Below are 27,930 nucleotides of genomic sequence, written 5' to 3' on the forward strand. Positions count from 1 at the left end.
CACCATGGTTGTTTTGGTATCCGCTAATGTAGCAGTCATCTGTCAAAAAGGAGGTGATAAACTTTAACTAGCCAGTTTTATCCACTGGATTAAGGACGCACGTCAGTATCGTCTTTACTATGTCCTGTCCAAGTTGATGAAACGAACCGTACTTCGAGTTAAAGACAGATATTTAGTTATTTTTGGGAGTTGTGTTAGCTGGTGGTTAGCTCGCCTGTTAGCTGGCTGTCACTCTGTCAACAAGTTGTGCTCAGGATGGACTGCACGGCGCTGGAGCTCGATGCTGTCAAATTTGCCAAAACAGCTGTCACCTATGACCAGAGCGGCAAATACAACGAGGCTGTGTTTTATTATAAGGTAGGTGGCGTTACATTTTGACCTGACAGGTGTGAACAGCTGCTGCCTGTCAACGTTAGCACCTAGCTCATGTTACCCAGAGGTAAACATTCACTTTCATTGGAGAATAAACCTCAGCTCACCTCTGTGGATTGTACCAAATGTTCTGGTTAGAAAATGACAGGAACATTTCATTTATAATAAAGTTTTGAGACTGTTACTCACTGCCAGCCACTAGCTATATAACTCACTCCTCAGAAGTGGGACAAAACCCTATTTATCTATATTTCTTTACCCTTTATTCAAGCAGGGAAAATGTATCTTAAACATCAAAGTCTTGACTGTTGGACCTTGTAATGAGCCAACCTCCCACTGATTTCATTTTTTCTTAAATAGCATTTATTTTGGAGATAAAGCCTTGAAGTTTGTCAACTCGGTCAGGCACACAAAAGTCTTCTAATATAAAATATAAAAGAAAATGTGAATGATTTTTTAATCAGAGGGATGACTTCTGTGTGACAGAGCTGACAGCCACCCGACACAGTTGACGTCATGTAACAAAAATAATACACACACATGCATAAAAAAAATCCTGGCAGCAAACAGAAAACCATTTTAAACATGGATCTTCTTTTCTTGATTAATTCAGATTTTTACAGAAATCAGCTGTTACAATATCCTCTGGAGAAATCTTTAAATATGTGAGACTTTTTGAAACCAAACCGAGCAACTTTCAAACACAATGACTGTTAAAGACCTATCGTCCTCTGTCAGTATTTACTCATTAATTACAGCTAACGATGGGACAATATATTGAAATGTAATATTGCAATAGTAAAATGTGACAACATGTGTGAGTCAGTCAATAGTTGAAGAAATTTGAGTTGTGGATATTGTATATGTTGATATGTAACAACTCATGTGACCAACAACAGATACTGATATCAATATATCAACTTTTTCCCCACCTAATTTTAGTGATCATCAAGTCTCTTCTGTCTCTTCTATCATATCACATCATATTATAAATGCATACTCTTATCGTGACAGCCCACCAGCAGATGGAGACATGAAACAGAATACTTTTCAGCGTATGTAATATTCATTCATTGTGCAAAATAAGAAAAAGGATGATAGCTGATTCTATTAGTTCATTTTAAAGCCAATATTGGCCGATATTATTATGCATCCCTAGATTTGAGATATGTCTCCTTCGTCAGTGTAGATGTCAGAGGTAAGATCTGACGGCTTTGATGTCTTATGGAGTTAACAAAAAGTTATACATGTATAAGGAGTTCTCTAAATGCTAATCAATACACTCATTTTGAAAATAGAATTTTTATTCACACGGTTCACACGGTCATGGAAAACCTGGGAAAGTCATGGCATTTCACAGTTATGTTCCCAGGCCTGGAAAAATCATGGAATTAGTGAAAATCATTGAAAGTTTTGACAACAAATTTTGTGCGATTTAAAGGCGGCACAGTGGTGCAGTGATTAGCATTGTCGCCTCACAGCAAGAGGGTTCCTGGTTTGAACCCAGGGTGGGGGAGCCCCTCTGTGCAGAGTTTGCATGTTCTCCCCGTGTCAGCGTGGGTTTCCTCCAGGTGCTCCAGCTTCCTCCCACAGTCCAAAGACATGCAGGTTAATTGGTGACTCTAAATTGTCCGTAGGTGTGAATGTGAGTGTGAATGGTTGTCTGTCTCTATGTGTCAGCCCTGTGATAGTCTGGTGATGTATGAAAAAAAAATGTATGAATTAATTTACCTACCATCACATTTGTGCAATGACTGTCTACCACAAATGTGTATTATTTCAATGTGTATATGTTATGATTTATCCCCGTATTTTAGCTGCGCTTCTTCATAGCTTAGTCTTTTTTTATGTGATTTTCCTCATATACATATTTAATGAGCATTGTTGGAGGGAGCCTGAGATCTAAGAGTTTAATTGCCAATGGCTGCGTCTCTGTGCATATGAAAATATATAACTTGAAGCTGCATCTTGTTGGATTTCTCGCTGTAGGAAGCAGCCCAGGCCCTGATATACGCTGGCATGGCGGGGTCCAAACTGGAGGGGATCCAGGACAAAGTGAATGAGTACTTGGATCGAGTTCAAGCCCTCCACAATGCTGGTAAGCTCCCCTGACCAAAAACTCAGGGGTCCACTGTTTTCATGATGCTGTTCCAAGTTTTTGTGATGCATGTACAGTGACTAAGAAACTGGAGGTTCAGTGTTTTGTTTAAGAGCTTAGGCGTGACCCACAGTGGAACTCAAACTGGCACAGATTCTCTTAGTTTTACAGTACTTTCCTGCTGACTTAAATGTTTCCATACATGTTTTTTCGTTTTTTATTTTTTCATAATAATGCTGTGTCACATCTACACAGTTGCACATGTTCACGTCTTCCATGTGCAAATAGATTCGTTTGATATTTGCTGTAATTGTTAAGCATGCCGGTGGATTTTGTCTACTCTTTGCATTGTGGAAAAAAAAAATCATGACAGTGGCTTTACACAAATACACAAATCATGTATGACATTGACGAGTCTCACACCTGATCATTTTCCAAAGCTCATCACTTATTTCTGTTTTAAGCCCAGTTCAGACCAAAGAATGTTCTGCAATGTTCTAAAAAACTGCTGGTTCACACCAATGCAACAAGATCAGACGGTGTATCATTTCTATGTAACGCCTCTCTGTAGTTCTGTTCTGATTTGCAGCTTTTCAGGTTTATTTCCTGGCTGAATATAATTTGTAGCTCCTTAAAGGTATGGATGAGGATAGTGATAGTGAGATACTGGCTACAGCTGCATTTGTAGTAGTGATGGAACGGTGAAAACAGAAACAAAAACAGCATCAGATGGACTGTATTTATAATAAATACGCCACAGTAATATAAATAATCAGCAGCAATTTATCAGTCAATGTGAATGTGTGTGTGTGGGCATAAGCACATACAGTGAGCAGCTGCAGTTCACACCGCAACTTCTCTCAGCAACTTTCTCAAACAGCCTCATCTCATCATGAATCTTTGGTCTGAACTGCGCTTTAGATTTTTTTTTTTTTATGCTGTTTCCCCTTCTTCCAAACAAACACTGCTTTCACTGGTTTGCAGATACACGCCCCTTTAAGTTTTTATTTGACAAACATTATAAATATGTTGACACTGCATATTGATTTGAATACTTGCACAACTAGATTGAAAGACAAACACACAGTATTGCATCCACAGAGCATGATTTGCAAAAACACAAATGACAAACAAGACGTCATGATGACCAGCAGGAGGGTTTTTTGCCTTTACTGTGTTTCCAGCAGCTGACAGCTTGTATTGTGTGACATGTTATTGTTCATCTCTTCCTGCTTTTCACCTGAAGTGAATCTAATCTGATCTAAAGTCCTGCAGGGGAGGAGTTTGTGACTAGTAATAAGTAAGGAATCGTTCAGACTGTCACTGAATGGGCCCTGAGGACACGCTTTTTTATTTAGTGTCTGACTGCTTTTTTCCATGACTCTCCTCATATTATGGGTGTGTCCGTGTCTGTGTGTGTGTATGTGTTTGTGTGCACACATGGGTGTGACCACAGAGACTATGGGAGTGTCCCATTTTGTTGGATGACATTTAGTACTGTGTGCAGCTGTTTTCTGTGAGATGAAAGTCACATGTTTCTGTAACAGCAGCTCTAAAGAGAAGAGTGTAGTTGAGTTTTTTAAACTCTAATAAGCTTTTTCATAGTTATGTAATGTGTTTTAATCCATGTAGAAAAAAACATGTACAATAAATTCTTAAACTTTAAATGTCAAACGTATGCTTAAGCTACAGCACTTTCTGTAACTGAACCAGGAGTAAGTCTGATGGCTTTATTAGATAGGACTGACCAAGAGTGAAAGTGGAGAGAGTGGGGATGACATGTAGCAAACGGCCGGGCGCTGAATCGAAACTACGGCCAGCCTAACAAAATGTACAGATACATAAAGAAGTAATCCCTCTCAGTCATCACTGACCCACTCAGTTATGTGGTGCTGTATTTATCAGCAGAGACTCTGCCGTCTGACTGGATTTTTTAATTTCCGTCTTATTTTCTGTGTTCGGGACGTTCCTGTGCACAGCACGCCGGTGAGGTCAGGACTTTATAAAAAGGTAGTGACCAGATGTCTGACCGAAATTAGCAGGCATCCAAGAGGAGGCTATGAAAATCACAGGTACAGCTCAGAAAAATACAAATATACCAAGGCGAAACGCAAGCGGACAAAGCTTGTTCTAAAACGAGAGAGTGAATCTGGGGTCGGCTTTCACTTTTGCTAGCAAAACTGTTTACAATCAGTAATCGAAGTAATTGTAAACTGCACTGTATACTTTTAACTGGTGGAGACGGTCAGAGAGCTGAACATTGGATGCCTTCTAAAAGTGTCTGTGTTGTGTCCTAATAATTCTTTCCCTTAACCTTTGACCCCAGTCCAGAAGAGCGACCCGCTGAAGTCCCGGCAGCAGGTGGACCTGGAGCGCGCCCATTTCCTGGTCACCCAGGCCTTCGAGGAAGATGAGAAGGGAAATTATGACGAAGCCATTGAGCTGTACTCTCAGGCTGTGGAGCTGTGCATTGACACGGTGGGTCTCTTTTGTCTCTGTATGTCTGTCTTTGTCATCGCTGGCAACTAACGTTCACTCCCTCACATTATCCCTGCTCGCTTCCACATTTTCTCTCCCTCTGTGTTTGCAACAGTCCAACCAGACATCGGACCAGGCGCTGCAGACCAAGCTGAAGCAGCTGGCACGTCAAGCTTTAGACAGGTATGTGTCAGTCGTCCGGTTGAGGCTGGTCCATCACATCCTCTCCATGGAAGTGTTTCAGAGGCAGCGTGTCTTTAAGCATCGAGTCTCTGTACTTTCTGTTCTGTTGTTCAGTTTTTCCTTGTTACGATTATTTTGTTCCCAATTGTTTTTTTCTGTTTTTGACAGAAAAACCTGACATGACTTTCCAGACTGAATCAAACTGACTCCTTCTTTATGTTCCATCAGGGCGGAGGGTCTCAAAGAATCCCAGTCCAGATCAACTCCAACTCAGGACAGGACGGGGCCTCCTGGAGCCAAGCCCAGCAGTGGGGCCAGCTCTGGGGGACCAGTCCGCCAGTACTTCCCTCTGGGGCCAGACTTCAGCCTCCATGACCGACCACAGCCCCAGCCAATACGAGCAGTCCAGTCCAGCGAGCCCCAGGGTCAGCGCTACACGTCTGAGGAGATCGAGGTGCTCAGGTGAGCCGACTGGTGGGATCTGTTGTTTGGTAACACTACTTGGAATGATTTGTACAGGTCCTGGTAGACCTGGCAAACTACTTAATGCTATTTTCCAGTCAGGGAAAAGTCCTGGAAAAGGACAAGGTGTATTTGAAAAAAGATGAAACGCATTTTCAGTGCCTGAATATGTGATTGTTGGAAATGTGTGACTGTTAAATGGTTTTAAATGTGACATTGAGTACAAACAATTCAGACACAACATGGCCTGATGTCTGAAATTGAAACTGGACTAAGGCTTCAGGCTTCAGATTTCAGGACATGCTTTGCCCATCTTGTGGAATACTCCACTGGTGTCATCTTAAGTGTAGATTAACCTGTTTCCACCGATAATGAGAGAGTGTCCTGGAAATGTTTGAGGAAGGTGAGAGACCTGTTTGATTTAAGAAAATCCTCTTCAATCTAAAAAAAGAAAGAAAAAGATGTCGAAAAATTCATTACTTTGTTCTTGTCTGGTGACGATGTGACAGCCACTACACTCCCACAGAAAAATTCAACTTCTTAACACCAGAGACAAGTCTGAAATAGTTTCTTTTTTCACATCATCAGCCACTGTGCTAACTGAAATCAGCTGTTTGTTGCTCTGTTGCACTCATCTCTTTTTTCCGTCTTTATTTTCAGGAGTACATCTACAATCAATGGCATAGCCTACGTGCCCTTCATGAGTGTGGACCTGAGGGAGCGATTTGCCTTTCCTGTTCCTTTCTCGTGAGTTTACTTTCTGTTACTTTATTTCAGTTTGTTAGAGTCAGCAGCACAGTGTCATAAATGTGAGGATTTACAGTAAGCTGTCGCACAAGCCGGTTAAAGATCTGCTTTACATTTTGAATTTCACAGACTTGTTTATCCTCGACAAACACAAGCAGCACTGAAGGGAAAATGTTTGTGCAATTGTCCTCTTAATCTGTGTTCGCACTTTTTTAAATGCCTTTGCCCTGGCAATAGCTGTGGCCAGAGGCCTTATTTTTCGGGTTGTCTGTCCATACGTACATCCATACGACCGTCCCATGCTTGTGAGCACGACATCACAAGAACTCCTGAGGGGAATTTCTTCAGATTTGGCACAAATGTCCACTTGGACTCAACAATGAACTGATTACTTTTTGGTCAAAGGTCAAGGACACTGTAGTCTCGCTCACCAGACCTTTCTCAAGAAAAGAAAGGACTGGCTGCGCCGAATCTCACTTTAAGATTGGAGAAAAAAACGCCCCGGCTTTTTTTATTTCTTTCAACCGATCACAGTCGTTCTGGGCGGTGCCACAGCAACGGTGCGCTTGCAAAAATATTGCCGGGGGGAAACAGGTTTTGGTGTAACACGGCCACAAAAATATTGCCTACAGGACGTGAACCATGGCAGAAAAATGGCTACATCCCCGCAAGATCAAACACCGCAAAAGTTAGTAAAGGACGTTTGTCGACTATGACAACTGGAGGTGGTAGGGTGTGACTTCAGCGGGTGGCTTGTTCCGCCCAATGAGAGGCTGATCTATGCAGCAAACTTCCGCCCACTCAGACTAAGGACACTGTGACCCTGTCTGCCTCATTCTCAAGAACGCCTTGAGTGAATTTCTCTACATTTGTCACAAACATTCTCTTGGACTCAGTGAACAATGAACTGATTAAAGTTTAATGGTCATATGTCAAAGGTCAAGTCTGTGTGACCTCATCTGTCTCATTTTTGTGAACGCGATATCTCAAGAATACCTTGAGGGAATTCCTTCTAATTTGGCACAAACGTTCACTTGGACTGTTAGTACTGATTGGATTTCGGTGGACTTCAGTTAAGGTCAATGTTGGTGAAGATTTTCAGTCATCCAGGTCATGGTAATTTTAAGTGCTGTATCGTAAGGAACTGGACTAAACAATTTGGGAAAAATGCTCTTCAACTGGTGCGTCCAGATGCCTACGATATAGCGCTTGAGGTCAAGCTAAATGTGACCTTGCATCTGTCTCATTAATGTCTCAAGAACACTTCAAAGGAATTCCTTTAAATTTGACACAAATGACAACTTGGACTGAAGAATAAACAGATTTTTGTGTCGGCCACCGTAGTAAGAAGCCCAACTGCAACTGATTTGTTACATGAAACTGCTTTATTCAGTGTTTCTGGCAGTGTAAATCACCTGTTCCATTTGTTTTGGAGAGGAAGAGACCTCTGCGGATAATGCAGCTCCCTGTAAAGACCTCCTGAACACTGAAGGAATTCTAACAAGGAGAAGTTGACTGAAATGAGGCCATTGCTCTGTCTGTTGTTACTGTTTTGAGTAAGAGGCCCTTTGCGATGGAAAATTGCATATTATACATTTAAAACCCGCTCAATTTGGGTTTTATCTGAAGAATTTCAGGCTTAGTGTTCCTTGCCTTACATTCACAGCTCTTTACCACACTTACTCATGTCAGAAAGTCAATGGACAAAGGTAGTTTATAAGTAGACTTCATGAGAAGAACACAGGATAAAATGGCACTGTTTTTAACATAGTTGTTTTCTTTATTTCCTCTGCCTCATGTGGCTCCAACATGATGAACTGGGCCCTCAATCAGCTGTTGTAGATACAGCTGACATGGTCACAGTATAGAGACAGGATGTAGAAGGATATTTTGGAGATGTTAATAGCTGTTTATTAATGTTTTGCATCACTCGGCAGGAAGGAGAAGAGGAATTGCGTCAGCTTTGCCATGACTGTGATGGTTTGGTAAACTGAATTTGCCCACAAAATAGTGCAAAATATGAATGATCTGCATCTTCAAACCAAAACATTCGGAAGATTTTATATTCAGTTTGGTGTGATGGACAAACAGAGAATGGATGTCTTGCTGTGACGGATCAGTTTTTAACAGTTTTGTTCTTGTTCCTCACACCAGGGACAAAACAGGGAAACTGGCACTGTCTCCCAAACAGAAAGCCATCTTCTCTCGCTGGGTCCGGCCAGACGAGATCTGCAATAACCCCACCATGATCATGTCTGTGTCCAGCTTCAGCATCAAACAGGTCAGACTGACAGCTGGAGTCAGTGGATCCAGATTAAATATGAACCTTCTTTAATTGTACTGTTTGTCAAACCTTTGCTTGCACACTCTCTCTTTTCACATTTGATTATAATACTTTGCTTTGCACTTGTAGAGAACAACTTTTTTAGGCTTTAAATTTTTCATTTTTAATATATAATGTTTCTCTGGCTTTGTTCACGATGTTACAAGTGTAAGAAACGCTTACAGAAAATTATGAAATATTGGAGAAGTATCAGGGTTTCATGGAAATTAAAACAATCCTTCTTGCCGAAGTAAACAGTCAAATAAATCTTAAAAATAGTTGTGTTTTTTTTTCAGCTTCAAACCTCAATTTAGCAAAATCTGTGGCACCATGTAACTTTAAGATGTGCTGGAACTACATTAATACAGCACAGAATCAACATTTGGTTGCATGAAGTAAAAATTAGGGGATGTTAGTTTTTGAAAATGAAAGATTCTTCGTACAGTACAAACTTCAGCCTAATCTGGTGAAAAAGAAGTAATTGGTGAGACTCAGAATATGATCACAAAACTGATGAATTTGGCTCTTACGGCCAAAGTTCAAAATTCATTCATAATTAAAAACGTATTTTGAGTAGAGCTGTGGGACTGTGCAGGGTCCCATGAGTTAGATAGAAGATTTTGCATGATTTTTTTAATTTATTTTTTATTTTTTAATAAAATCCATGATGTGAAATGTAAAAAAGTTCTGAATTCTGGGCAAGTTGTCGTGAAGTGACCCCGTTCTGTATTTACTGGATGTTTTAGCTTGTTTAAAATCATCCAGCAGAGGGCGCAGCGTTCCCACAGATCAGGACCTTCATGGTAGACATGTCAAAATAACCTTTGGCAGGGATACAGAGAATAAACTTTCAGCCCTCTCACAGTTTGTCAAACTTGTTTTGTGTGTTTTATATGCAGTAATATCTGTAGGAATGCTGTTTATACAACTGCAGTTTTATTACTGATACACACTTATTAAAAAGGTAACTTTGACTTTTATAATTAATGTGATCCTCTCTCCTTTTGTCTAGACGGTGGTGTCTGACTGTTCGTTTGTGGCGTCACTGGCCATCAGTGCGGCCTATGAGAGACGCTACAACAAGAAACTCATTACCAGGTGCTGTATGTGTATAGCTTCTATATGTTGACTGTACTTCTACTCCATCTCAGAACAAAGAAGGGTGATCAGTTGTAACTCAGAGCGCCAACACACCAATTGGTTTCATTTTAACTGCTCTAAAAGAAGAGCGTGGCAGTTCAAAGGTGCTGTCGCTCCTCTACTCTGAGAGTTCTACTGGTCCGTGTCTGCAGACCGCTAATAATAGTATCATTAACATTTGGAGTTAAGTGAACTATACAGTTCTGTTCGTGTTATATTTTATGAATGGTCACGGAAAATTTATTACGGGTTCTTGAAAAGTGAAAAAGTTTTGAAATGTTGTCCATGAAAATGTGTGTGAACCCTGTTGATCATCTAGACAGCCTGAATAGAACTGAGTGCGTTACATTGAAGTACATTTACGTGTGTGTGTGTGTGTGTGTGTGTGTGTGTTATTTATAGCGTCATCTACCCTCAGAACAGACGAGGAGAACCAGAGTATAACCCGTGTGGGAAGTACATGGTCAAGCTTCACATTAACGGAGTTCCCAGGAAGGTAAAAGACAAATGACCACAGCCTGCTGATCTGTTGAAGCAAATCACTGAAGGGGCAGCACAAGACACACAACACACAGCACATTATAAATGCACTTTCTGCACACACATTTATACGTCAAAAGGCACCAGTAGTGTGCTGGTTTGAAAATATTCTTCCTGTCCTGTTTGTGAAGGTGATCATAGACGACTACCTGCCGGTGGATCGTAACGGAGAGCTGCTGTGCTCCTACTCCAGCAACAGGAACGAGCTGTGGGTCTCTCTGATAGAGAAGGCCTACATGAAGGTGATGGGAGGCTACGACTTCCCTGGCTCCAACTCGGTGAGTGGATGTGGACAAAGCTGCTGTGGTGAAACTGCTCATGAATATGTTCAAAGTGAAAGTTTGGAGCAACTGAGAATGAGGAGCAAAAGCATCTGTGTCACGGCTTTAAAGATTAAAATAGTATTTTTAACAATCTTTTATTCAGAGAATCACTCCTTTATGTCCTCATGTTGAAATAAACAGGCTTGGCAAATCTGGAAGTTTGTAATAAAACACATCTTTTTCAGGTCCTGAAAGTTTTTGAAAGTTTCACAAAATATACAAAGAATTTTTCCAAAATATTGGCGGCCATTTTGTCACACCACCCCCAGTAGGCACCAAACTGAATACAAACTGTTCTGAAGTCTGATGTTTGTGCAGAAATATGTCAGAATTTTTATGCCTCCATCCGTCCCATTCTCGTGAATGCAACATCTGTAAAACACCTTGATGGAATTTTTTCAAATTTGGCACAAATGTCAACTTGGACTCAACAAAGAACTGATTAGATTTTGGGTGTCAGAGATCACAGTCGCCTTGTTTGTCTTATACTTGTGAACACATTATCTCAAGAATAACTTAAGGGATTTTTTTTTTTTTTTTCAAATTTGGCACAAATGTTTACTTGAACTCCTTAGATTTAGGTGGTCAAAGGTCAAGGTCCCTGTGATCTTGCATCCTTCTTGTTCTTGTGAGCATGACCTCTGTCAAAACACCTTGAAGGAATTTTCCTCAAATTTGGCACAAACGTCCACTCGGACTTAACAATGAACTAATTAGAATGTTTTTGGCCATAACCGAAGAATTCATTTGTTAATTATGACAAAATTGTGCGTCTAAAAGGATCAAATGACGAAGTGATGAGATTTTATATCCAGAAGGTCGAAGGTTTACTGCATTGTGACATCATAATGTCCTGCAAATAAACTTTTCTTGCTATTATTCAGCGTCATATCTCAGGAACAGAAGGGGAGACATTTGGTCAAATACTGACTTGGTGACACTAATCTTTTAACTGTGCTGATTGTATAGATCTGTGTGTGAAGCATCCATGTTTTCATACACAGATATAAACTGTAGGAGAAACATGACTGGGTTTGCAGAGGTGTACAACCACTGGGCAATAATTGTAGTTTATACCTGGTCTGTGTTACAGAACATCGATCTGCACGCGCTCACCGGCTGGATCCCCGAGCGCATCGCTATGCACTCAGACAATCAGTCGTTCAGCAAGGACGACACTTTCCGTATGCTCTTCCAGAGGTCAGCCTTCTTTCTCTCTTACTGCATCTGCCTGTCTCATGTCTCTGGGTTTCTTTTCCTCCTCACATCTGACTTCATCTCTGTTTTTCTTCTCCCTCTCTTTCTGCTTCTCTTTCTCTGTTGCCAGGTTTCACAGGGGTGACGTCCTCATTACCACGGCAACGGGGGTGATGACAGAGGAAGAAGGGGAGAGATGGGGCTTAGTCCCAACGCACGCCTATGCTGTTCTTGACATCAGGGAACATAAGGTCAGCGTAATTAACGTAGCATTAGCGTGTCATAATGCGCTCTTATATTTATCATCAGAGGGAACATGAGGTTTAATGATGCATTTTGAACATGCTGATCCCTTTGCGTAACTGAATTCCTGAACATTATGGATGTTAGTGGAGAATTCATTTCACTGAACTGAAATCATCCATCTCCTGCATCTGTAGTAGCAGCCATGATGTCTGTGGGTGTGTTGTTCTTGTAGGGAATGCGTTTCCTGCAGCTCAAGAATCCGTGGAGTCATCTGCGGTGGAAGGGACGTTACAGCGAGCGGGATGAGAAGAACTGGACACCTGACCTCCTTAAGTACCTCAACTTTGACCCCAAAACAGCACAGAAGTTTGACAATGGTATTCACTTTATTTTCCAAAACACAACACCTACAATATGGGCATAAACATTACCATCTACCACCTGTTGTTTTAGTTCCTACTGTGAAATATTTCATTATGTGTTTGTGTTGTTGTTCGTTTTAACATACTGGTTATCACATCCAAAGGTGGAGTATCAATTGAATCACAAACAAAGATTACAAACTCAAGGGAGTCTGCCCTAAGTATATCTCAGGCCTGTACTTACTGTGGTGTAGCAGTACTTTTTAAAATGTGAGAGAAGGGGCATCAGATTGGCACAGAGAAAAGCAGGGCGGCTCTATCAAATACAAATCATACCTATGTTTTCCTCTGTTTGCTCTCCAGGTGTTTTCTGGATTGCATGGGAGGACCTTTGTCAGTACTATGATGTCATCTACCTGAGCTGGAACCCCGCCCTGTTCAAAGAGTCCTCCTGTATTCACAGGTGAGTGGTTTTTTGCCTAATTTTGTTAACACTGAGACGAGAATTGGTAGTGTACAGCTCATGGTTTGTGTAAAGCTAACATTAACTCACTTTCACGGTCATCCTACTGGGCAAGCTGCAAGATATATCTGAAGAAATTGTAGCGTCAACTGCTTTATAATGTTTTACCAACTGTAATTAGGCCCAACGATTCACAGCAAAGCTTTAAATTGAAAAAGAAAAATCTGTTGTTTCATGCAGACTCTATAAACATGGACATCCTGGTGAGAAACATGAACTCGTTACCAAGGTTGGAACTGAAATAACAAATGCATGTAGGCTAACAGCCACGACAGTGAAACCAAACGGTTGTCACATTAAGAATGTTCTTTTCGCACTCAGCCTCCTGTCCACTCAGATTTATCACATGAATCAAAATAGAGTGCTCCAGGGACGACAGTTTTCTGTAGGCCAACAGGGAATTTAGCGTCACCCTGGTTCCTTCATCAAAAAGCCAGTGGGATTGTCAATTGGATTTTGGATCATTGCAAAAAAAAAAAAAAGCTCTGTGGCAAACAAGCGTTTAAAAAATAAACACCACCTTAATGATTTTGGAAGTATAAATACAGTCACCAGAATTAAAAAGCTAACATTATCGAATTACACTATGGTCACATGACTTAACATCGCCACCACAAGGAGGCTGTTAAGCTGTGTTCGGCGCGATAACGTTCTCTAGTCTTGTTTAGCCACTTGTTAGCAACTGCCTTTTTCACACTTTTAGAAGCTTTAAAATTTACAGTGGGGTGTTACTGATGTATTTTATGCCGTAGAACAAAACATTAAAGTCTCTTCAGCTTGTGTTAACCACAGACCTTATTTCATACATCTAACCAAAACCACATTGACTTCATTGAGGAAATCAGGAGTGCAAAAATGCTAACTCATTCAGGTTTTAAGTCTCATTCCTGGGGCGCTCTCTAAGTTTGAGTAAATGAAAATAATTGTTAAATTTATGCAAGATAGGCATGTTGTTTGTTTTCGTGAACGGTTGATTATTGTGCCAGTATTTGAAATGTTGCTGCCACAAGGAGTTGTGGGACGGCATTATCTCCTTTGGTACAGGAAGGTTCAGTGTATCCTTTGCTAAAGGAGAAAAGAAAGGAAGCACTGGAGCTCCTTTCCTTAGCAGTCAGAGAATTGGACCAGCTCTTGTCGTGACTGCCACTTGGATACTTCCGGGTCATTTCACTCAGTTAGGAACCTTCCCAAGAAAAATAACATTATTTGACCACAGCCTCAGACTGAAATGTGTGTGTGTCCTCCCGTCTGCAGTAGCTGGGATGGGAAGCAAGGTCCAGTGAAGGACGTCTACAGTCTGGCCAACAACCCACAGTACAAGCTGGAGGTCCAGTGTCCAACAGGAGGAGCAGCTGTGTGGGTGCTGCTCACCAGACACATCACTGACAAGGTAGAGACACAGAGCTGGGAGATACTGACAGGATATACCTGTATCTTAGTCAGAGCTCAGTGTTATGATGGGATACTGTGAGGCTGCACTTGTATCCAATAACTGTTTTCTGTTTGCTAATGCAGGACGATTTTGCACAGAACAGAGAGTTTATCACTCTCGTCGTTTACAAGACAGATGGGAAGAAAGTCTACTACCCAGGTGAGGTTTGATGAATGACTTAGAGGACACGTTCTGTCTGTGGCACTGAGCTGTGAGATTTATACTGCAGAGGAGTGGCAGCAGGAGTTTGAAGGCAGCACTCTGTCACTTCTTTATTTCTGCCACACTCACACACAACAAGGTCAGACACCTGGAAGAAAGATTAGTCCATCACACACCCCAGACTTCTCTGATACAACTCTGTTCACAAAGAAATAGTTCACCCTCAGTGATGTGAATACATTTTCATTGAGTGAGTGCGCATACCTAGCAACATCACTGCCCCCTAAAATAGAAATCCAAATAAACTGTTTACTCCCAGGTAAAAGAGACTCTGGAATTTAAACTGTTAAAAAAGGTTTACTGTAACTGTCAGCTCTTCTAACCTCTGGTTAGTCACTGTTTGAACACTTCCTCCACAGCGGATCCCCCTCCTTACATCGACGGCATCCGTATCAACAGCCCACACTACCTGACCAAGATGAGGCTGACCAGCGCGGGGACACACACCTTCACACTGGTGGTTTCCCAGTATGAGAAACAGAACACCATCAACTACACACTGCGGGTGAGAAAGAACTTTTTCTATATATCTCCAGGTTCACAGATCAACAACAATTTATTATTTTTTTTGTGAAATTAGGTACATGTATACACAGTATGTGAACAAGTTTTTTTTATATTTATACTTATTTAACCCAACAAAGATTAAAGAAAATTAATCAGAATCTTTTCTGATTTCTGCTGGTGTGGCTGTGGCGGGACAGGCACACTGATGCATCAGTTATGGCACTGCCCAGCAGTAAAAATATTTTGGGTCGATGTTATAAACTTCTGAAATTCTATATTATGTGTAAGTATCCCAATATGTTCTACAGTGTGTTTACTGGGCAGAAAGGTAGATGGAATCAGCTCTCGAATGATGCAACGATTGATTAGCCTGGCATGTCTATTGGTGAAAAGGACAATACTCATAAACTGGAAACCAAGGAAACCCGACTGTTTCAATTTGGAGAACTGACTGAAGGAATATTTGGACTTGGAACAAGTTGCCATCGAACTCCAAAAATTGGACAGTGGACTCAAAGGTTCTTGGACCGTAATAAGGTCATATCTGAATAAAGCACTTCCTATAGACACATATTCTTGTTTAATTTTTCTGAATGTGAGCGATCAGAGGAAGTACCTTTTATTGGCTGCACCTCCAGAAACGCTGGCTGATTACAATTTGGTGGTCAGAGGTCAAGGTCACTGTGATCTTGCGTTTGTCTCATCCTCGTGAACGTGACATCTCAAGAAAACCTGAAGGGATTTTTTTCAAATTTGATGAAGATATCCACTTAGACTTAACAATGAGTTGTTTAGAATTTGGTGGTCAAAGGTCAAGGTCATTGTGACCTTGCATTTGTCTCATTTTTGTGAATGCAATATCTCATGAAGTCCTGGTAGGAGTTATCTTCAAATAACTCCTACCATAACCTTCCATGTGGACACAAGAATGAACTGATAAGAATTAGCATAGTGTTCAAAGGTCAAGGTCACTGTGACCTTTCCTGATTTCTCATTATTGACATTTTTAAGAGACACAATCTTTCGGGGGAGAACTGCAGTGCATCTAAGAATTGACCCCCCCCCCCCCTACGGTGAGCATGTCTGCTGTGTTTTTGTTAAAATTTGCATATTACAGGATTGCAGTTGAGAGAAGCAACTGCTCTCCACCTCTCTTCACCTTCAGTGTGTGTGTGTGTGTGTGTGTGTGTGTGTGACCCAAATATATTTTTTTGTCATTTATAATTCATGGACTCCTCTTACTAACTGCAGCGAGGACTGTGGTGAAGTGTTTATGCAGAAATCACCCTCTAAAAATCTGAACACATGTCTGCTGTTATTTACACGTATGGTGATGTAGTGTGTGTGTGTGTGTGTGTGTGTGTGTGTGTGTGTGTGTGTAACAGCATTATATCTCCTCTAACCACTGCAAGCTCTCTCTGCCTCTCCACCAAGCCAACGCTCTCCTCTCCCCTCAGATCAGCGTCTCTCTTTGAAAATCGTCCTGAGGATGATAATCGTCTTGTTCGCTGAGTTTCCACCAGAGATCAAAGCAGGAAACACAATGTCTTTACTGATGTGTCTTTCACCAGGACAGCATCGATATGAAAGATCCATTCTGTGTGCATAGTCATGAATAAATTAACAGAGAGATCCACCATTAAGAAGCATGTCACATTTTGTCTTACAAAGTTGCCCATAACAAAGAGGCGATATCTTTTTGTTCTTTGTTTCTGAAGTTCTTCCCACATTGGCTGTTCATGTTTATATTTCTCTGTGACTGTCGGGTTGGTACAACTCGCTCTCTGACCCTTTGGAATTGTACCAAACATCTGTTTATCTAAAACAGCAGGTTGTGTTTGTCTCTGTAGGTGTACTCTGGATGCAAATTCACCTTCTCCAAGATCCCAAATCCCTTCACTCAAACCAAAAGGGTATGTTATTCACACACCTACGTACCTGTGCATAGGCACAGCATGATGTGTCTTCTTGTCAATCACTGGATACATTTGTGCACACTAATATTCCACTATTATTCTGAATTTCATGCAGGTTACTTAAACAACATAGTCCATTTGGATTTTACGAATGAGGCCTTTCTGTGAATATAGCATTGTCTTTTAAAGACACGTGGGATATGCTGATATTAGTTGGGTTTTAATGGCATTCTCTGGACATGTTTACAGCACATTTAGAATTTGTAGAGCTGCCCCCAACTAAGAATTTTCTGAGTCGACCAATAGTCGTCATTTAGGTCCATTAGTGGACTGTTCACCCGCATGTTTACAATATTAATTGAATTATTGAATTAAAAGTTTTGGTGGTTTGAGTTGAAGGTGTGAGAAAGAATAGTATCAGTAACATTGTTAACACTGTGCTACATTACAGAGAAATACAAACCGTACTAATGAACCTTCATTAATATAGGCCTATATTTTATCTCCAAGTGCACGTCACACACTGAGCGAGCCGCCTGTTAATGACGCTGTGGGCTAATGGGCATGTAGCTACTTCCATGTTTCAGATGATACGTCATGTTTGTAGTCGACCAATGAAGATGAGTTTACATATCACCTTGGGTTCGTCCTTCACCTTCTCAAAATGATCCCACACTTTGGATTTCCTGCCCGACATGTTATTAACTAGCCTGTGGAATAACCGCAGGTACCAGCCCTGGAAATTAACGTGCTGAGCGTGGACACTTCCTGTGTCTGTCCTTTCAAAGTAAAGTCACACATGATCCAGATCCAGAGTTTCACATTTTTTTTGTTTTGTTTTTTCTTCTGCGAGTAAGCGACCAATGAAATCTTGCCAACTAATGACCTTTCTGCTCGACTAATGTTTGGGGTTTTTACTGCAGTTTGCGACACGCTGCCTCTTGCCTGTTTACAGTCGGCTCCGTGCATTGTCATGGATACATTGTACACAAACCAACTCGCTGACAGTTTGAAGGCTGTGGGGTAGAGATGCATGCCCAAAAGAAAAGCCCACATTTTTGGACGGAAGGAGAAACACACCTAATTTTAAACATTATGGGTATCAACAGGTTTTGGATACGAACAAATAACACAACAGTGACCTTTTCAAGAAAGATGGAGGCTGCGTTCACACAGTCCAACTTAGAAATTTTTGTATTTTGATGTAAAAATGCAAAATGACATGGGATTTTGACGAGATAAACAACGTGCTAGGACACAGTATGAAGAGTATGCACGGCTGCATGTAAATGGGAATATTAGTGGAATATTCACTGTCATTAGAAATAGATGAGGGCAAATCCAGAACGTTTTGAACATGTAAATGTAGTCGTGTTTGAGCTTTTGCATGTGTCTTCAGATCAACGGCCAGTGGAAGGGCCCCAGCGCTGGAGGTTGTGGGAACTATAAGGATTCATACAAACACAACCCCATCTATCAGATCAACCTGGAGCGAGGAGGACCGCTGCTCGTCGAGCTCCGAGGATCCAGGTCAGGCCTTTACATCTGAGTCACTGAAATATTTCAGTGATCTAAATTCTAGGTTTCTGGGTTTCTTTTTTAAAATTATGTTTTGGGCTTTTTGCCGGTCATGACAGCATGAAATACGCCCCAATTTCTGGGTTTCTAAATGCTGTTTCAGTAATGTCAAGTCAACAAAATGATCCTGGCTAACACCACAAAATTTGGTCATAACTTTAGTTGAAGATAGTTTTTACAAATTATCTGTATTGTTTGTATCAGAATGGCAACATTTATACTGATATTGTTGCATTCTCTCTTTGCCATTTAGCTGGATATAAAACAGATCAATAATGTAAATACATGCAAATATATGTCTTGTGTTCCTCCAGGTGCCGTTTAGTTTCACTTCAGTTTAAATGAATCCGGCCGACTTACTTAATGACTCATTAACAGGATGACTCAGTGACTTCTCCACAATGTGGCATTGACACTAAATTATCTTCGTTCTCCTTTTCTGTCTCTTGCCTGCTCTTTTCTCACTTACACACACACACACACACACACACACACACACCAGGATGACTCAGTGATTTCAGTGTGTTTAATTCTCAGTCTGTCCTTTGACGTGACAAATATTCTAAACATGTCTCTGCATCACAGCAAACCACTCTCACTCTTCATTCTCCAGGATAATGCCCCAACAATACTGGATCTCTGATGTTGATATAAATATCTTAAAGATGAAACAGCTGATGTTTTTGATGTTTCTGATGATATGTATGCTGAGGGACATTTTTCAACCTTGGTCCCCAACAGGGGGTCCTCAGAGTTACTGCAGGGAGGCTGCTGGATTATTGTTTAATTATATATATTTAGTTATTTATTCATTTCAACATTTAAAATATATCTGAAAATACACATTAAAATTAATCCAGCATGTTGTTAGCAAAGATAAATTGGACTGTTCTTTAAAAAAAAAAGTACTACACATGCACAAGTGAAAATATATAAATAAAAAACAGAGAAAAAGTTTTAAAAATGAGAGTTGTAATTTTACATCTCTTTCTAATGCTGCCTCACCAAAGTTCTTACCGATAACAGAACTGTGTGACCGCAGCCTGACTGTCTTCAGTGTGTGTTGAAGCTGGTTGTTATTTAATGTCTCTGTTGCTCTGTCTGTGTGTCTGCAGGCAGTACAGTGTCGGCTTTGAGATGGTGACCGTGTCGACGGTGGGGGATCCAGGCCCGGCTGCCTTCCAGAAAAAGAGCAGTGGAGATTACAGGTAAAGAGCTGAGCAGGTGCTGACCACAGATCAGCAGAGAACAGCTCACAGGTAGCCTCGAAACAGAAAGCTCTTTTAATAATGTGGAACATACGTGTCGACAGTCTGCTCATTTACATCATTACAGAACCACAATGTGAAATTCATTTTGTATGGACACGCTAATGTTTCAACAAATAAAGAAAGTCTTTGTCAGTAATTTGATTCGTAACAAGTCATAACAGATTTGCATGCTTGAAGAGAAACAAATATGAGGGTATTTATTTTTAAACCCAGTAATTTACATTATTATGTGCTTCATTATTATGAACTACTTAGTTGGTGTCCATTAATAGTCGTGTATTCACCCAGACCATGGTATAACTTCCCCTAAATCCTGCACACTGGACCTTTAATTTTATTTTGAAAGCTGCAGCGCTTCCATTTGTGTCTGGCGGACAGTCCTCTGTCCTGCCTCTGAAGGTACATCACCACCTTTCTTGGTGCATTACAGCCACCAACTGTATATCAAAGACCTGCGTGCATGTTGTGCGACTAGAGCAAAAGATAAAAACCAGAGTGAGGCCAGTATCACTGTGACAGAGTTCAAAAGAAAACAGAGGGTTGATTTAAAAGAGCGGCAGCAAACAAACAGAAATAACCAAGAGTCACATGATGACCGGCACTTGTAGACGATATTAGGGTCGCATGATTATTCCTGATGTGGGAGTTAACGGGGAATTAGTTTGTTGCAGTCAACAAAGAACTTCAACAACAAGACAAGTATGTCTTTATATTTCTAATATCTTACACAGTGTGACAGTGAGCTTTACAGACACACAACTCAAGAAGTCAAGAAGACAAGAACTGTTATTGTGAGCACAAATCAGCACGTTGAGGACGTCACATAGATGGACCAAGTGTCTCTGAAGATAACATGTCTTTATATACACACCGTCAGCTCTTCTTCATGGTATAATTTTAGATTTAGTGAAAGAAACTGAAGTTTGAATCGAGGGAGGTATAAACTCCAGTCTGAATCAGGTTGTCTCCTCCTCTCAACTAATTTCTGCAGAAGCTGAATCTCTCTGTCTCTTTCCAGATGTGGCTTCTGCTACATGGAGGTGGAGCACGTCCCAGCAGGCATCTACAACATCATCCCCACCACCTTCTTGCCCAAACAGGAAGGACCCTTCTTCCTGGACTTTGCCAGCACCTTGCCCATCAAGGTCTCTCAGCTCCAATGAAGATGGAGCTGGAGAGAGGACCGGGCAGGGAGACTGGGAGAGAGTGGGATGTCATGGGATGTCACTGGAACTGTACTTTGGATGTGATGAGGTACCAATGAAACACAAAGATGCCCAGAATGTGTCACAGCGTCTCCCCAGCTCCTCTCACTGAGACCTTTGCTGAGGACAGACTGTGACCAAACCACACAGTTCAGTGAAGGAATAATTTATTAGTAAGGAATCAGCAAGAGGAACCTCAGTGTGGAATAAAACCCGTCAACAGTCAAGATGTTTTGGGACAAAATAAAATATGCTTACATCAGAAATTACACAGTGATAGTGACAGAGAGCAGCTGTACTTCCATTTGCCATAATAAGATCGACACAGAATCTATGGAGCAGCGGTGTCGTTGCTCTGATCAGACTGTTAAATCTGTTGGATCTCATGAGGTAACAGTGATTATGTGACCACTTCCTGGACTCGACAGGATGAGGAGAAGTAATGGGCTTGAAATGATCACCAGCCAAGTCTTTTCAGGTTCTGTTTTGCTGCAGTGAGCACCTCAACAGTCCACAAGTGCGTTTTGAGTTTTTGATCCTGGGTGGATTTTTTTAAGTTAAGGCATATGTCATTTTTCAGTAAGTTCCTTAGAGAGCTAGGAGAGCATCTGTCCTCACTCCTTCATGGCTTGGGACCCTTGATTACAGTGGTAGAGTATCTTCATTCCGCAGTGAGCAGCGATGACTCAGACAATAGTGTTCTTCCAACTTTGTGGCAACCAGCTCCGTAAAGAAATGCTTTTCCCAGTTTGGTGTTGAAGAACTTGACTGGCCTGCACAGAGCTCTGATCCCATCCCCACCCAACACGAGCCAGTGGTTGGACTTCACTGATGCTCATGGGGTCATTGGGAGTAAACGCCTTTGCACACCAAGTCTGTATTTTTCGTAGGCTTTTTAAAAATTTGTCATCTGATAAAAATGGTTACGCACAGAAACCTGCACATTGAATTAGTCCATTGTGTTTCATTGTTCTCTCTCTCTTGCTGCAGATCCTCAAAAAGTCTAAAGCTCAGTTCAGACCAAAGATTTGCGACAAGATGAAACCGCTTTAGAACGTTGCAGAGAAAAGATGCAGCGGTGTGAACTGGCCGTCTAAGCTCGACTGAAGCCGGCTGATGGTGACACCTGCAACTCAGCTGGACAAGTTGTGGGCGGCTGGTTTTAGAACGTAAAGCTCATCGCCTGTTTCTACAGCCGATCGACTTGTAGTGAAGTCCACTGGTCCGGTGTCGGGATGGTGGGTCACTGCTGCTGCTGCTGGCTGTATGTGCTTATGCCTATTTTGGTGTATTGATTATGAATACCGTCCATCTGATGCTGGTTTTGTTTCTGTTTATCACCGTTTCATCACCACTACAAATGCAGCTGTAGCCAGTATCTCACTATCACTATCCTCATTCAGATTTTAAGAAGCTACAAATTATATTCAGCCACAAAATAAGTCTGAAAAGCTGCAAATCAGAACTGAAGCACAGAAAGTTGTTGCATAGAGATGATACACCGTCTCATCTGGTTGCCTTGGTGTGAGGTGCAGGTTTTCAGAATGTTGCAGAACGACACATTGCAAGTAGATTGTTGTTTCATCTCATCTCGTCGTGAATCTTTGGTCTGAACTGGGCTTTAGGAAGCATTGAATTCATTTTTCTAAACAAAGAAGGCCTTAATTGGTGTAAAATCTCTTAAATCAATCTTTCAAAAGTCTTCAGAATGCTCGGACATGGGAAGTAGGATTTTATGAATATTAATTTTCTGACGTTGCATTGTAAAATCTCAAAATAGTTTTTCTTAAACAATATACAGAATTCCTCTTGCAATAACATCACACTGATCAGGATAGTGGAACAAGCACTACTCATATTTTGTTTCTGCTCAGAGCAGAGGATCCACTCTCCGTCCATGTCTTGCATTTCGCACTGCAGCTACCTGAGTTATGAAATGACACTGTGCACTAGGGCTGGCAATCACCAGAGGATCTACGATACGATAGTATTAAGATACTTAAGTCATATTATTGGGATGTTAAATAAGTTGCGATATGCTGACTATTTCCCCAAAAGAAAACTTTGTCAACATCTGTTTTATCTGATAAGATAAAGTTTTCAGTCTATTCATCTCACTTCAGCTGTTTTCTTTGCAGCGGCAAAATGAATCTAGAAGACTGAAAAAGCAACTGAGTATATTATTCCAATAGGCTACTTAAAGTTAAATTTGTATTTGAAATTTTAATAAAAAAAAAAAAATCGTGTGACGATATGATATTGCCACACAAAAATATTGCGATACAATGTTGTACCAAATTTTCCCCGACCCGTACCGTGCAGACATAAAATTTTACTCTGCCATAAGCATCATTATTGCTGGTGTGCATTTCTGGATAGTCTCATGTTGCCTTCTCTTTCAAGGAGAAGACTTTGCTCCCATATATTTCTCCTTCTTTTTCTTGCTGGCCTGCTGTTCGCTTCAGGCCTGTTCCTCTCTCTTGATGTGGACGTATGTGTCCCGCAGGTTACGCCACAGTTTCTTCACTGCTCTTTGTTCAAACAACTCTCTAAAGGCTTTTCATAAAAAAGAAACTTGTTCGGGAAACTTAGACAATGGACAAAAGTTTCGGAGTTGGTGTGCAAAGGCCTTAAATCTCTGCAGCCAGGTTCTACCGTCTGGTGGACAGACTGTGAGTGGAGGTTGCTATAGCAGCACATTAATGCCTGATGCTTTGGAAAGACATGTTCAGCTTTCACACACAAGTGGAGTGTTAATGTGTCCACATAGTTATGGCCAAGTTGTGGATCTCAGTTGAGACTTTGGGTGAAATTTGACAAATGTCTCTGGAACATCCGCCTCATTTTCCTGTTAGAAACCGGAGCAGTGACAGTGATTCATCCATGCAGGCAGGTGCAGGAAAGGTTCATGATGATGTCTCAGTAAGAGAGAGACCTGTCAATCATCCAGTGTGGAGTCAGTATGGAGTGACGGCGGTCTCTGGTGAATTCATACACAGTCCTGCTGAGCAGAAATAGCAGGAAAGCTTTTCCCTGCTGTAACTTCAGTTGTGTTGTACATCACAGTGTCACCTCTCCACAGAAAGCAAAAATAAGAATCAAGCCCAAGATATAAACCAGATCATGAATTTATGATCATGATAACTCTTTGTTATGGAGAGCCATGGAAAGAACATACACAGTGTGACAGGATGGAAAATGAACTCGTGCTTGAGATGCTCATAACTGCAGAACAACTGGAGAAGAACGAGTTGCTTGATTCTGGCAGCCATGATACAAAATTTTACTTTTATCCCTGTCTTTATTCAAGAGTGTGGTGTTTCAATTTGAAAGCAAGATTCAGTAATTTAACTTTCAAGTTTTGTTTTCCTTCCCTCAAACCCCTGCCGTCACACTCAAACAGCTCCTGCTCTGCTCCTGTTCAGACTGTCTGCTTTCACTCAGACATATCGTTGCCGTCACAGATTTCCTGCGCTCCAGGATATTTAAAAAAAAAAAAGGTGCCAGGCAGTCGATGGATTTCGCACATTTTAGGTGTTTAAATGTTAAAAGATTTGTATAGAGGTTTCACGTTTTTACAATTGGAAGATTGTCAGCATTGACACTGGAGAGGGGCTGAAGAGCCACATGTAGCTCCGGAGTCACAGGTTGCCTCCTTCTGTCGTAAAGCGTCTCATGCAGGTGGTTACTCTTTAACCAGGTTCATTCACTTTATTAAATGTACTTCCCTTGTTGTTTTCAGCTTTTGACATTAAGGACAGTGAATAAACATGCTAGCGCCCTTACTTTTTTACTATAATAGTTAGCTACGTTCAGCACACTGACGGGAGGCTGACGTGCTCTACAGCTACTGTTACACTGGAGGACAACATGTCGTGATCTGAGAGCAGACACTTCACAAGTGCACAGAAAGACCTTGAGAGCGAGGAGTAAAGCTGGAGCACAGGAAATCTGTGAAAGCAACACTAAATGAGTGATAGCAGAGCAGACATAAGTGCAACAGACGGTGTTTGAGGGAAAGAAAACACAATTTGAAGGTTGAATTAATAAATCTTGCTCTCAAATTTAAAAAAAAAAAAAACCAAGCTCTTAGACTAAGATAGAGATAAAACCCTGTAAGAATTTCTACAAATGAAAGCCTCAGTCGTCCCTTTCTTTAATTATTGCTCCACCTGACCATCAGACTCAGAGTTAAACAGTCCAGAGTCAAACTAGTAAAACCTGATTTAAGGTCTGTGAGGTGGAGGAACGGTTAGTGTTCTTAAATGACCGTGAAGGTTTTTTATTCTCAGGAGCAGTGCAGCAGAGCAGCACCACAGGGAATCCAGTATGGCAGCAGTTGAATGATGTCTCTTCATGTTGTCTGTGGATGTGACGGCTGAGTGATGAAATATCAGCCTGATTTCACTGACAGGCCTCACGTCAGCAGCACTCAGCTTCACACAGGTGTCACACGCTGTATGTGCGATACCTCTATGTGTGTGTGTGTAAATGTTTGATTGTCCACCTTCTACAGGTAAAATGTAAATGTATTGCCAAATACACATCCTGTTTACCTTTTTTGCTGATATACTGCACTTTTTTTATCATTTCACATTACTGTTATTGTCAGACACAATGTATGGAAATGAATATGTCACTTTGTTTCTTCAACGCTCGCAGTTTGTATTCAGAAAGCGTCTCACCTGTCCGTGGTCACCTTGTTTTCAGGGAGAAAAGTTTCACCCATCAGCAGTCTGTCATGCACAAATGTTGCTGCTGCTTGTCTCTGCAACTCGAATAGTCACATGACAATTCTTCGGCACCGGCGTCTGTTGCAGTCGTGGGTTTGCTGTGGAGGATTAGGGTCTCATTTATAATTGTGTACGCACAAATCGAGGCCTGAACGAGACGTGCGCCACCTCCCACAGAAAAGTTGTGATCTATAAAAACAGACTTGATGGGAGAAACGTTGCTTACGAACATTTTGGAGACGGGAAATTGGCAACACAGATGGTGAGGTGGAAGCCTGATTGTAGACATTGTCGAATATTTTTTAGTGCATGCCATCAGGTAGAATCAGTCAGCCAATGTCAACCTTAAAGGGATAGTTCAGATTTTTTGGAGTGTTGTTGTGTGGGTTGCATGTGCATAGACAGTATATTTCATACAGTAGATGTCAGTCGGTACGCTCCAAAGAGCATGGTTCGAAACCAGGGGTGGAGGAGCATGTTCTCCCTGTGTCAGCGTGGGTTTCCTCCAGGTGCTCCAGCTTCCTCCCACAGTCCAAAGACATGCAGGTTAACTGGTGACTCTAAACTGTCCGTAGGTGTGAATGTGAGTATGAATGGTTGTCTGTCTCTATGTGTCAGTCCTGTGATAGTCTGGTGACCTGTCCAGGGTGAACCCTGCCTCTCACCCAGTGTCAGCTGGGATAGGCTCCAGCCCCCCCTGTGACCCCTCACAGGATAAGTGGTTACGGAAAATGAATGAATGGCTCCAATGTGCTTCTCCAAACTGGGGGCGCTCCAACTAACATTTGCTGTATGTAATATACTGGATATGAATAAGTACCCCATACGACCCAACTTCAATAATCTGAACTCTCCCTTAAAGTCACGGTGTGTTATGACCTGTGTGTGATTTTTTATTTTTTTTTGTCAAACTTTAGTTTTCTTTGCAAAATCCAAATGAAAAGTCAGTGTCAGACAGCTGACGGTATTGTAATGCCCTTTAATTTTGAATGTTTACATGAAGGTAAAGAGAATCTGACTGCAGCGGACGACACAGGGTGAGTTAGTCAGTGTTGTACTTTCTGTGGAGCCGGATCCACAACTGTAAGCTGCTGTAGTGAATGTAACGCCAAACAACCAAGGACTATTTACATTTCATTGTTCTGGTTTTTTTTTTTTTTTTTCATTTAATTGATTATTTAACCCATTAAATGTTTTTTGTTTTAATGTGGAAATGTCCCTCAGAAAGTCACAGAGCCAAAGGTTACATCTCAGTTAAACAATATTGGATTTTCGGTGATGTAACAGAAAGAAAAGCAGCAAATAATTTCATTTCTGAACCTGAACCAGTGATATTTTTTGTTTTTTTGCCCAACTATCGATTATCAAAATTGTTGCTGATATATTTATTATTGATTGAGTTATGGTTGTTGCAGTATTCACTGGTTTCCTGCAGCCTCTAAAGTGTGAATGCAGACGTCACCAGACTGCACCATCAGGCCACTGAATGCATTTTCCCAACATAATTTAAAAATGTTTCATACGCTTTCATTGTGTTAACCACGAGCTTTGGCTTTGCTTTACAATCATACATTTATTTTAAAGAGAGCTTGCCTCCATTATTCCATGTCCACACTCTGTATGTGATGAACTTGATCTGGATCATAATAATGCTTCCGGGGAGCAGGGTGACAGTTTTCACTCGTAGTTAGTGTTCACAGTAATCCATAGTAAAGCCAGTGCAGGCTGCTTGTTGACTGTAAATGAACTCTAGATGCTGGTGTGCTAGAGTACAAGGTTGAAATGTATTCAGAGTGAGATAAAGCTTTAAATATCCATTGCCAAGTATTTCTGTACCATATCCACTTGCTGATTGATGGTAAATCATTATGATTTCTATGGATGCCATATCTTTCTGTTACCATATTCAGTTTTGTCTTTTTAATTGGCAACAAGCCGACTGATTTAAATATGCAGCAGGACAATCTTGCAGCAGGCTGTTGTATGAATGATGATGTAATGTTTGCAGGACTTGCACTAAATGTTGGTTAGACTGACGTGTTCGAACTTTGAATACAGGAAATGATATCTGC

General features: G+C 41.2%; 1 protein-coding gene across 2 annotated transcripts; it reads left to right on the top strand.

The window, feature by feature from the left end:
- capn7 (calpain 7) lies at positions 1–27,930 on the top strand. 2 transcript variants are annotated; one of them, XM_049582759.1, is made up of 21 exons: positions 1–357; positions 2,362–2,470; positions 4,797–4,948; positions 5,064–5,131; positions 5,360–5,593; positions 6,254–6,340; positions 8,495–8,621; positions 9,676–9,761; positions 10,206–10,299; positions 10,475–10,621; positions 11,760–11,866; positions 11,994–12,114; positions 12,342–12,486; positions 12,835–12,934; positions 14,249–14,384; positions 14,510–14,585; positions 15,008–15,153; positions 17,006–17,068; positions 18,471–18,601; positions 19,765–19,857; positions 20,939–27,930. In XM_049582759.1, the coding sequence occupies exons 1-21, from the start codon at positions 256–258 to the stop codon at positions 21,081–21,083; spliced, it is 2,469 nt and encodes an 822-aa protein (XP_049438716.1). In that variant the 5' UTR covers positions 1–255; the 3' UTR covers positions 21,084–27,930. The 2 variants fall into 2 exon arrangements, with proteins under 2 accessions (XP_049438716.1, XP_049438717.1); XM_049582760.1 differs by lacking the exons at positions 17,006–17,068; positions 18,471–18,601; positions 19,765–19,857; positions 20,939–27,930 and adding an exon at positions 15,464–15,832.

This window comes from Epinephelus fuscoguttatus, linkage group LG8 (genome assembly GCF_011397635.1).
Source record: "Epinephelus fuscoguttatus linkage group LG8, E.fuscoguttatus.final_Chr_v1".
NCBI lineage: Eukaryota > Metazoa > Chordata > Actinopteri > Perciformes > Serranidae > Epinephelus > Epinephelus fuscoguttatus.